Source organism: Agrilus planipennis, unplaced genomic scaffold (assembly GCF_000699045.2).
Source record: "Agrilus planipennis isolate EAB-ADULT unplaced genomic scaffold, Apla_2.0 scaffold114, whole genome shotgun sequence".
NCBI lineage: Eukaryota > Metazoa > Arthropoda > Insecta > Coleoptera > Buprestidae > Agrilus > Agrilus planipennis.
Window position 1 is genome coordinate 30,622 of NW_020442440.1, and position 12,346 is coordinate 42,967.

At 34.7% G+C, this 12,346-nt stretch overlaps 1 protein-coding gene across 1 annotated transcript in view; it reads left to right on the forward strand.

Annotated features, from left to right (window-relative positions):
• LOC108736202 (dynein heavy chain 2, axonemal-like) overlaps window positions 1–12,346 on the forward strand; it is a 109,379-nt gene that overhangs the window by 26,054 nt on the left and 70,979 nt on the right. Inside the window, exons 4-6 of the mRNA XM_025980343.1 lie at window positions 9,426–9,588; window positions 9,648–9,964; window positions 10,568–10,764. Coding sequence (XP_025836128.1) covers window positions 9,426–9,588; window positions 9,648–9,964; window positions 10,568–10,764 — 677 coding nt within the window. The remainder of the gene's footprint in view (window positions 1–9,425; window positions 9,589–9,647; window positions 9,965–10,567; window positions 10,765–12,346) is intronic.

Consider the following 12,346-nt stretch of genomic DNA (forward strand, 5'->3'; position numbering starts at 1 on the left):
TTCGAATTATTTTATTCGATTAAGCTAACGTGCCTATCACGTTGAGGTTGGCTACGCCGGGATTCGTTTTCAGCAAGTAGATATCCACACAAGTGGACCTTGTTGGAGCATACGTAATCCTAAAATGTAGCATCGTGCTACAGATGGCGTTTACTGCGCCATTTGTAGTATTTTCTAAATGCTAAATGTTTATAAAGTAGTTTGGTCCGAGTTTGATGGTTGGCCCAGTTTTGGTCAATCGACAGCGACGATAAAAAAGCTGATTCGCTCGCATACATGTGCATGTACCGTACGTTTACGAATTATGTACTATACAGAGTGTTCACACTTTGTTATTCAAAATAGAAAATACGAACATTAAATAATTAACGATATTAGGAGATAATTATTTAATATATTATTTTAATAGCTCAAGCTGTTATACATGAGTTTACCTGAAGGGTAAACAATTGTTTAAAGTTGAATGGGGAGCATATCGAACGATTAAATTAATACATTTAATTATTATCAGCTGATATCAATAATTATTTATTGTTTATTTGCTTTTTTTAATTTTGTTGTCTGTAGTCTACTGTATTGCAATTGGTTTTTTAAAGTTCTTCTTAATTTGAATACGAATCTTCATTTTCCATTCTTAATGACAATAATATTCAATAATTGAAACTGATTCATTATCATACGATCGTCAGTCCTGAAACTGGTTGGACACGCACCTCTACTCTTTTCTATCCTGAGTTAATATTCGCATTTCCCTAAAACTAGAATATCCCAGACATCCTAAACCTTTTGCAAACAGTAATCTAACCTAGGTCTACCACTACGCCTCCTAACTGCTGCTTCTGCTTCTAATATGTCTAGTGACTAGTCCTTCATGCCTGAGAAACATTCTCGTCTATTTATTATTTCTTGTTCTTATTCTATAGAGTCCTCTGCTCTTTTATTCTTTTTAATTCCTCTTAATTTCTAACTTTCTCTATCTATGGTATCCGCATCGTTCTCCTGAAACACCACATTTCGAACGCCTGTAACCATTTCTATTCCGACACTGATTGTAAAAATAAAGATATTTAATTACTAAACTGCCAGTACTTACTTATCAAATTAAAAACAGCTAACTACAATTAATTAGACAAGTGCTTTATATACACAATTACCTCTATTGTAAATCGTATGTCAGTTTTGAAAGACATCAATGTACATAAGAAAATGGGTTATCCTATTTCACTTCTGTTAGTAGGATATTGTCTATGTATGTTAAAGGGTTTTTATCGTTTCTTACCGTCAATTGACCCCAAAGTATGACAAAACCACGGTGTGTTACCATTTAATGTGTTGTGTTTTTTAGATCTAATAAGAAGGTCCACTTATCACATATTTGAGTTTTACGCCATTTATATCGGCTACTACTGATAAATGTTTTTTAGTTGCTTCGGCCTTTGATGAAACAAGTATTGTAGAATTATTATATGTATTCATTTTAATAGTTTTTGCCGTTAAATTTAATTGTATCGTTTTTCATATATATTTATGCATCCAAATTTGCATTAGTTCGTGAATGTCCATCGAATTTTATATGTCAATAAAGAAGACGAAAATGTATATTTTCATTAATTCATAAATTTTGTAAAAGTGGTAATTCACAGTTATAGTGTGCAATAGACTCACTCATTAACGAGTTTCTGACCATAGACGGTCATTTCTGTGACTGGTGCGCGCATACGGCGAACATGTTTATCCTAGGTCATACTGAACGTATTATCAGTAAATGCAAGTTATTTTTGTTTAAAGTTAAAATACGTGTCTAAAAAAACGAAAACTTTATTTAAACGAAATGAAAAAGAAAATGATTTAAAAAATGAGATTAAAGAGCAATACATTTGTCTAAGTGACTAAAAATTCTCGTTAGAAAAATTTTTTAATACCATGTTTTGCTGACATTTAAAATTTTTGGTCTGCCTTAGAAAAAATACTAGACACATCTGACACGTCCATACAATTGTTCGTTATATTAAAACAATAAACAACTTGTTTGCACAATAGTTTTACTATTCATTCTCGTTATTGACAACTGAAAATTTTTCCTAGGTTTTAGTGATATCAGTAAAATCAATAGTAGGAATATTATTATCTGACCTTCAACAGATTCAGTTAATTTATGTAGAAATAAACAAAATTATAAATTCAACAACTACTTTAGACTCAGAAATTTCGGAATTAAATTTAAGTGAAGGAAATTATTTGTATAATACTTCAGGTTAAATTTTATCAAGAATCAAAAACTATCTCTAATAGTTATTGTGGCATTTTTTTAGATTTAATGGAAAGTAAAAACTGAAGTAAAAAATTAACTGCTAAACTTAATACCGAAATGTTTCAAAAGGAACTATTACACTTCATACTTATTTTATGCTAACTTTATTCAAATAGGACGAATATTCAGACTAACCTTTAACAGATTATTGACACTGGTTGTAATTTAGAAACAACATTGTTTAAATTATTTATGAAACGGATTGATTTTCGCCTGTGAAAACCTGCCATAAAGTAGATGCAATTTAATTAAGCGACCTATGAAATTTTGATTAAATATTTCTCAAAGAAATCTGTTTAATTGATAATTAGTCATCTTTAGGTAGCAAAACTTAACACGCATATGTTTATTGTTAAGTTTATTTTTCGATTTATATAGTCATTCTATAATAAACAACTTTTAAGCAAATGTTTTATTATATTTCTCACATATTGCAAAAGTGTGCTGGCCTAGCTAAAGGAAAAACAAGGCCGCTACTGGCCCTATGACTAGACTCTTGATATTAACTCTAGTGTGCAGTATGTATAGCATTAACCTGTTTAATCGAAAAACCCTGAATTGAAATACTTTCAAGTGGTACTTTGTGCATTAGATTTTCATTTAATAAAGAATGAAATCCACATCTATATGTGTCAAATGATTTGTCATGTTAGTTAATTTTTTTCCTTAAATTGATTGTAAAATTAAACGTAATTGCGATTGGGGTTTTGAACAATATGCATTAAATCGTACTCAACAGTTCGTTCATCTCTTTTATCATGAAAATCTGTGTTGCTTTTGTACTAAAGCGTATCGCCAGCCTTTTTATTAATCTATTTTTAAATTCTGACATTGTTGCAAAAAGCAGTTAGAGCAATTTCAGATAAAGAAAACGATTCTTCCATCCAGAGATGGTTGACATGAGAAAAGCGCACTGATGTATAAAACCAGAGATCGGGGTTCGGTTCTCTGCCAGCATGTGACAGTAGCAGCAATTTCTTTCTCAAAGAAAGTACATTATCGTCAGTCTTCGACTGAATTCTTCGTGTGTGAAGAAGATCGAAATCCTTACGTTGATCCTGGATAATTTTTCTTTTTCGAACCATCATAGCGAATGTTGCGTAAACAGTTCCATTTGTTGCTGTTCACCGACGGATACACCTAAATGCAGCACAAATCTACACAGAACGCGTAGCGAGAGAAGCTCGAACTGGAAACTAAAGAAATGAAAATTCATCGAACATACAATACTAATGCACCGCATGAATCGTTCTTCTGATCCCGTTCGCAGCGCCAGTGATTCTCACGGGTTTGAGAAACGAGTGTTTAAAAACCAATTAAAAACTCTTAGACGAATAAAAGACTGATTTTATTGAAATATAATCTACTACTCCTAGGTAAAAGACAGAAAGTAATGTAAAAATCAAATTCAGTACAACTCGTTTGAAGCTGTCAAAGACTCTTCAACAGTTTGAGTCCGATGTGGAGCGATTCGTAAAAGGGACGCTGAACTACATCAACTTTTAAAATAAGCACGCCACAAGATTCCAATTTAAGCACTGTCACACGCCCTGGATTTTGGAGTGGCGAAAAACAAGTTTCCAAAGGCTATGTTACAAAAGAAGGTGTCATGTCGCTTATAAGGGAAGCGGCTGCTAGAAACACGGGAGAATGGAACCCAAACGGTTGAGAATGTGGAAGAACTGGCCATTTTGTTCGGGACTGCAACAATTACAGTGCTAGTCTGAAGTCAATAAGAGATAGGCGAGATGGGTTAGTAGGACACCTTCTCAGGCATGAAAGTCTAGTCAGAGACATATTAGAGACAGAAACGGGAGTTAGGAGTTCGATGTGGGTTGTTCTAGTTTTAGAAAAATGCGAAGATTAGCTCAGGATAGGAAAAACTGGAGGACGTGTCCAACCAGTCTTAGCACTGACGACCTTATGACGATGATGCAGTCGAGAATGCTCTTCAAATAAAACTTAACAGTCGCAAAAGTAAGATCAGACAACTTTATGGGGCACAAAGCCCCCGAAGAAGTCATCTTTTAAGACTGCACGGCGCTAACACATTATTTATAGAAAACTTTTACAAATCAGCACAATTTTAGAATGATACAGAGGCATCCAACACCATCGTTCAACCTGATATGGTACAGGAATAGCGAATTCGACCTTTGGCCAGAAGACTGATTTTGATTACAGCTACGGGGAGACTTCACCAATATTGGCAGCAGTCATAGTCAACGATCTCATCATTGGATTCGACCTTCTTCAAGAAGATAGAATCGACTTAAATTTGACACTTATGCAATGCGCATTAGTAGAGATAGTAATGTCAAATCCTAAGATGAAGTCTTTTTCTTACGAAGTGATCGTAGAGGAAGATCGAGTACTATCTAGTCACTTCGAAAGCGTTGTGAAAGTCAGAATATATGACGACATTGGAGGATTGGTACGGTTAGTCGAACCAGACAATTAAGACATGACCTAGAAAGCATTACGGATGTATGGTCGTAAGAAGTGGACCATAATCGATATTTGTTAAAATAGCCAACTCTTTAAGCAAAGGATCTTCAGAGGCACAGAGTTGGGTGTATTTGAACCGGCAGCTGAAATCCGCTACTGTGACTGGAAAGGAGAAATCGAGACGAAACCGACTTCACTTCCTGCAATTTTGTCAGAACAGTAAAACGGTCAAGTAACCATTTTAACAACCACCCAGAAGGGTTTCTTGTGCAAAGCAAGAGGAAGTCAATAATCTGATAAAAGACATGCATAAGCAAGGGGTAATAGAATCGTCTCAAAGTACTTGGGCTTCCCCTATAGTGCTGGTACGCAAGAAGAATGGTTTCACGAGATTTTGTGTGGACTACAGGAAGCTGAATGATAGCTACCCATTACGCCTAATCGACAACACATTTCTCAGTCTAGCTGAAGCTAATTAGTTCTCTACTCTCGATTTAAAAATTGGATACTGAAAATGGTCTATGGCAGTTCAATGTGATGCCTTTTGGATCGTGCAATGTACTGGTTGCATTCAAAAGACTCATGGACGTTGTATCACAAGGAATAAACTAGAAAATCTGCTTGGTTTACCTAGACGACATCACCATACTAGGAAGAACTTTCGACAAAACGTGGCTAATGTCTTCAAGAAACTGTCGGTCATAAGATAAAAGCCCAAGTAGTGCATCCTGTTTAGAAGAGAAGTGAAATATCTAGGCTGCCATAACTTGTCGAGAGTTACTGACTGTGGTTAAAACCTTCGAGATTTTTAGGTTTAGCTTTCTCTTAGGAACGGATCACGCCTCGCTGAAGTGGCTACTGCAATTCAGGAACCTAGAAGGACAGATTGCACGATAGTTACAACGATTTCAAGAACATGAGTTTGATATCGAGCATCGTCCAGACAAACAAAACGATAACGTAGATGCACCATCCCGGAAACCTCGAGTGGAAAACTGCAAACATTGTTCATCTGCGGACAAGAACGAAGAGCTGGCTCTATCTGTTGTAATCTAACCATCGTTCAGCCTGAGGGATCCACTAATCAATGACCAGAGGAAGGACGAAGACATTGCCCAATAAGGAAAGTGGAGAAACTGGAAACTCAAGACCATCGTGGGCAGATATCAGCTACTTAACTCAAACAACGAACAGTTAACTTCCCTTAACTTAGACCACGGCGTTTTGAAATGAATGTGGGAAAGTGCAGATGGAACCAGAAACAAGCTCCAAGCGCTACTACTGAAGAAAAGAATTTCAGAAGTCTTAGAAGCAGTTCTTGACGAAAGACATTTCGGAGTTACGAAGACTCTAGGGAAGGTATGCGAGCGATTTTATTGGCCACGAAGTAGAAGCGATATGGCGAAATACCTGACATGCACCGCCAGTAAGGAACCGAAGACAAGGAGTCGTGGATGTAACGGTACAATTTGGGAGTGCTATTTGAGAGAATTGCATATGACGTGACAGAACCATTTCCTATGACAGACTTCGGTAATCAATAAATCTTGATAGTCATGGATTACTTCAGCAAGCATATGCTATACTAAACCAGGGTGCACACTGTTACTGGGAAGCTTGTCAATGACTGGATCAGCTGATATTGAGTACCACTGGAATGGCATTCCGACCAAGACAGAAACATCGAATCGGTTTTGTTCAAGAATATCTCTGAACTACTGGGCATTACTAAAACGAGGACAAGCTCTTACATCCAGACTCTGATGGAATGGTTGAACGATTTAACGCTACTCTGAATACCAATTTAAGAAGCATCGTCAACGAACATCGAACTGACTGGGTCTAACACATACCACTATTCCTTCTGGTAAACAGATCCGTCATCCATGAGATAACTGGAAGAACAACCAGTCAGCATTTTATTCGGGAAAGAACTCAGGTTGCCGGCGGACATGATGCTTGGTCGTCTTGAAGACTCTCCAGTTCCTTCAGATGTGGGCGTACTACGATATGATAATGCTGTGTGTACGAAGCTGCGATTTGAAAGTGACCGCATAAAGACAAGATACGATCGGTGAGTCAATTCTGCTGGGTTTAATGAAGGCGACAAATTATGGCTATATAATCCCTCAAGGCGAAAGGGACGTTGCACGAAATTACAACAGGCTTGGAATTGTCGATACACTTTTTTAACATTAATTTTTTCTTTTGGAAAATCTTCGTCTTGAAAAGCATTTCAAAGTTATAATAGAGCGGATCACCCAGATTTAAAAATTTAATAGTTATAGTGTTTTACATATTTTAAAGGTGGCTAATAAAATCGTTACAAACTTGGTAGAAGTTAATATTTTTTCAAAAATTGAAGGCATTTTGTTTCCTTGTTTAGATTATATTGAGTATGTTATAAAGGTTTACGTGCTTGATTGTCAGTCCTTTTGCATTTTTGATGAGCGAAACGATATCGTTTTTTGTAGTTGATGCATCGTCAGCTTTCGCTCGTCGCACCTGTACATGACCCTTGGAAGCTTGTTTTGTCGCTTCAAATTCTAAGGCATGGGGCAATGCTTTACTTGGAGTCTTGTGGTATGCTAGTCTAAGGACTTGCTGTAGCTTACCATCCCTGACTCCACTGATGAATGTTTGTACAGGTAGTTGGTTTATGGAGTCCGAAGGGGCACAGGGGTATGCTAACTTTACGAGGCGTTCCACGTAGGACTGGTGAATCTAGTTATATCTTTAGTTACGGCTTTTCAGTTGCGTCTGATGTACCTGCTGTAGATGCTTATCCGCGGTGTCTCATACTCTCGGGCATTCCTTAGAGTATATCCAGTGCCTTCCATAGTAAACAAATGATAGTGCTGTTGTCTTTTCCAAATTGGTTTGTGTTTGTTTCTGTCGTTGCTCCGAACTGCTTCAGGTATACGGACCATGGGATCTTCGCATAGAAACTCGTAGATGTAATTTTTGATGGTCTTGCACCTGACTCGTCAGTTCTCGCAGTAATAAGTAGTCGTAGCTTTTCGTTTTCTCCTTTTGTTTCTTCCATTCGCGTTTTCAATTTTATCTCTAGCGTAATTTCATTTTCTTTTAGCTTCCTTTTCATTATATTTCCTCTTTCTTCTGTTTTTTTCCATATGATGTCATTCTGACTTATTCTAGAAAGATCTAGAATATGACGACTAGAATGTCTAGTTTTTTGTTACTGTGTATGTTGGGTTGTCTACACGTGACAATATTTAATCTAAACTCTAATTTAGACGTATTCGAGGTAGAACTAAACAAATGCAATGTGGGCGGGTTTAAATGACGATATTTGGGTAGATAAATGGTTGCTTATATATACACTTTAATGACATATTCTTATCATTAAACTTTTAATGTTTAAAGTATAATTTATAAAATTGTAAATGTCGCTAAAATTAAAATGTAGGTGGTGTGCTCCATCTATAACAGTACTCACCGTCCAAATTTGAATGGACTCACTTGCTGTATAACTATTGTTATTCCTATGAATGATCGTATATGGACTATTGGGATCCGTCAAATGGGCATACACCATCTGGTGGCAAAATTTATAACTCGAATGAGGGAAAAATTTACAAAGGAACTGTGAACGCAAATTGTAAAATTGTTTATTAAAATAATAAAACACGTTAAAAAAGTAAAAATTTTTTTGATAATAAATAAAAAGTTAATATGTTCAGTGAAAAGGTGCAATATCACTTCAGACATAGATCTTCACTCTTCACCTACATTAGCTACTTTCCAATAAAAACTAACCGTTTTATATATGTAAAAAATATATTCGGAAAATTAGAGAAAAAAGTAAACTAATAGAAGCTTGGATGAAAGCAGTAGATATCAAAGTGAATTCCGGAATAAAAATTTGTACACGTCATTTTAATGCACATGATTATATTTCAGCAAGTATTTACCATCAGCCATAACCTTAATATTTAAAACTAGAATCATACTAAAATTATAAAGTGAGAAATTATTTATTCCTGTGTAATTGATTTAACACAATTCTAATGATACGATATAAGTATTTTGAGGTTAAGAACCTACCTGCTGCAATACAACAAAGTTGCAATAATGTGTTTGCAACGTTCTCTTAAATCGGCTTTGCACGTGCAAGTCATTGATATAATATTGCTTAAATCACCCAGAATCACCTCACCAATTATCTAACGTGAATCACTTTTTAAATCCAAAGTTTGTAAAAAGTAGGCAGTAAACCTGACGGAATTTGAAGGCTAGCTTCCGGATTTGTTATTTCCGAATTTTATAATGTGATTGGCATTAAAAACATGCTCACCTTCAACGAAATTTCCTTTCCGAGGCTTTGTGTCAGCCCAATCACATATTGTGTCAATACTTATCATTTTATTGTAATTTAAAAACTTGGAAATTGCACGGTACACTATAGGAACTACGATAAATTTTCCCTAATCGGCGCCATGTTTTTAGGCTCCTCCCATTTGACGGATCCCAATATAATATAGCTCTTTTTCGCTATTATATATCTACACTATTAAGCCATTATATACAATACCTACCTTGTTTAGACAATTTAGACAAAAACAATTTTCAAAATAATAATAGTAAACCGGAAGGAACAAGATTCAATTGTTACAAAGCGATAAGCAAGTTGTAATCGTTGCAGATTGTATGGATGTTGGTGCATTCGAGTGGTTTTCACAATTAAAATTTTATTGGGATCGTGAAATAGATGACTGTGTTATTAAGCAAACAAATACCTCATTTAGATATGGTTACGAATATAATGGTAATTCTGGAAGGCTTGTTATTACACCTCTTACCGATAGGTAGCAAAAATGTGTGTATTTTAATTAGTAAGTTGGTAATGTTTAACGGTACATTTTAGGTGTTACATAACACTGACAACTGCTTTACACTTATACAGAGGAGGAAGTCCTCAAGGTCCTGCTGGAACAGGAAAAACAGAAACTGTAAAAGATTTGGGAAAAGCGATGGGAATGTGGGTAATTGTGAATAATTGTTCTGAAGGGTTGGACTACAAAAGTATGGGAAAATGCTTCTCTGGACTAGCTCAGACAGGTGCATGGGGATGCTTTGATGAATTCAATAGAATAAATATTGAAGTATTATCTGTGGTGGCTCAACAAATACTTTGTATATTATTGGCAATTTCACAGAGACTGAAAACGTTTGTTTTTGAAGGTAAGTACCTACTGAATACTGTAACCACATTTTAATGAGTCATAAGGGCAGGAAATATTTAAAATATTTATAATTTGTTTCTTACGGCAACTTCTGTTAGAATAGTCTCTGTACGATGAATTTTTAAAATGGTGAAAATGATCAAAATTAACGGTTGAAACATCGTAATATTGTAAACAAAAAGTCAAAAAGTGCAATTAGTTGGTATTGGTAAAATTAAAATTCATTTATTGAATAATTAAAAATTATCCGGACAAAATTCAAGTAGATCATCAAGCAATAATTAAGCATTTTATGTAGGTACGAAACCCATTTACCCCATAACATAAAGTAAAAGCAAAGACCGTCATATCATTGCTATAAAAGTGCAAAATTAAGTGAGCCATTTGAAACGTCTTTCTTTTCAAAGTATCAGAATTGAGATAATATTTATACATTATACGCTTGGCGCCTCTACACACTATAAGCAAATCCCCTTTAATACACATTGGGAAGTATAAAAAAGGTCTTATGGTGAAAAATGCAATAACAATATTTTCTTTTTTGTTCTACTAAACGTATGTTACAATTAAAACAATGAAATAAAAATTTTCAACTATCCAGGTATTGAAATAAACCTTCAACCGACTTGTGGGATCTTTATAACAATGAATCCGGGATATGCAGGAAGAACAGAACTACCTGACAATTTGAAATCTATGTTTAGACCAATCGCCATGTGTGTTCCAGACAGCATGATTATAGCGGAAAATACTCTATTCAGTGATGGATTTCAAACTACTAAACTACTTGCAAAGAAGGTAATCTTAAATGGATAATTCGTTTTAGTAATTTCAGATAAGTGATAATGCGTTTAGCAGGTGTACCTTTTTTTTTAAAATTCAGCATAGTGATGCAAATTGCATTATTTTATAATTTGAAATTGCTGCTTGATATGTTTAAATTTTTTTGCAGAATTAACCTACTGCATGAATTTGAAGCAGTAGACAGTATATATTCATCTAGCGACATTTACTGTAAAGAATAGTATTTCAATTATTTACTTTTAATATAAGAAAAATTAATATATTATAAAATATACAGAGGGAACTTGAAATGTAGTTTTTAATCCTTTTTATATATTAAAACGCAGATAAACTTTGACTACTACATATCTAGTTGATTCAAACTCACCTATTCGAAATTAATTTTACGATTAGAAATATACACATACACAGGTCATACTTGTGGCGTAATTTATTCAAAAATCAAAATACGTATATCAAAAGTAACTTATAACCATATCACGTTGACGATGATGAATTCAATGATAGACAAAAGGAGATATAAGCCCAAAAGACTCCTTATGTTTCTTTTCCTTTTTTTTTTTAATATGATTGACCCTCGGACGCCTTTAGTTGTAATAATCATCACCTACAATTTCAACAATTTCAGTAGCGTGGGTGATTATTGTTCAATTATTCGATCAACTGTAATTATAATGATAGAGTGAAGGTGAATGTCCAACCAGTCTTCGAACAGAGGACCCTATCACGTTAACGATTATTAAATGATAGACAAAAGGAGATAAAAGCCTAAAAGACTTCTTATGTTTTTTTTCCTTTTTTTAATATGATTGACCCCCGGACGCCTTTAGTCGTAATAATCATCACCTACCATTTCAATTATTTCCGTACCGTGGGTAATTATTGTTCAATTATTCCATCAACTGAAATTATAATGATAGATAGGACGAAGTGGAGGTGTGTGTCCAACCAGTCTTCTAATTGAGAACCTTATCACGTTGCCGATGATGAATTAAATTATAGGTAAAAGGAGATATAAGCCCAAAAGACTCCTTATGTTTCTTTCCCTTTTTTTTTAGTATGACCCCCGGACGCCTTTAGTTGTAATAATCATCACCTACAGTTTCAGTAGCGTGGGTGATTATTGTTTACTTATTCGATACACTGTAATTATAATGATAGATAGGAAGAAGTGAACGTGCCTGTCCAACCAGTCTTCGAACTGAGGACCCTATCACGTTGACGATTATTAAATGATAGACAAAAGGAGATATAAGCCCAAAAGACTCCTTTTGTTTGTTTAGTGTGGTCAAAAATTAAATAATATTATGATAGAGTTCACTATATCCTAATAATATGGAAAAACATTAATTAAGTAGTTCATGTTTATATTAATAAGCAGTAATGGACAGCTGTAACTAAGTATTGTAGGAATAGTTTAAAATGTCTTTTGTATTGACCTGAATAATTCTATTTCCTACCTAATTGCTGCTTTTTGAAGAAAATGATACTGATAGCATCATTTTTCTTCTTTTAGAATAACTGTTCTTTGATAAAAAGTTTTATAAGTAATTGTTTTATAATACACGTCATTTTA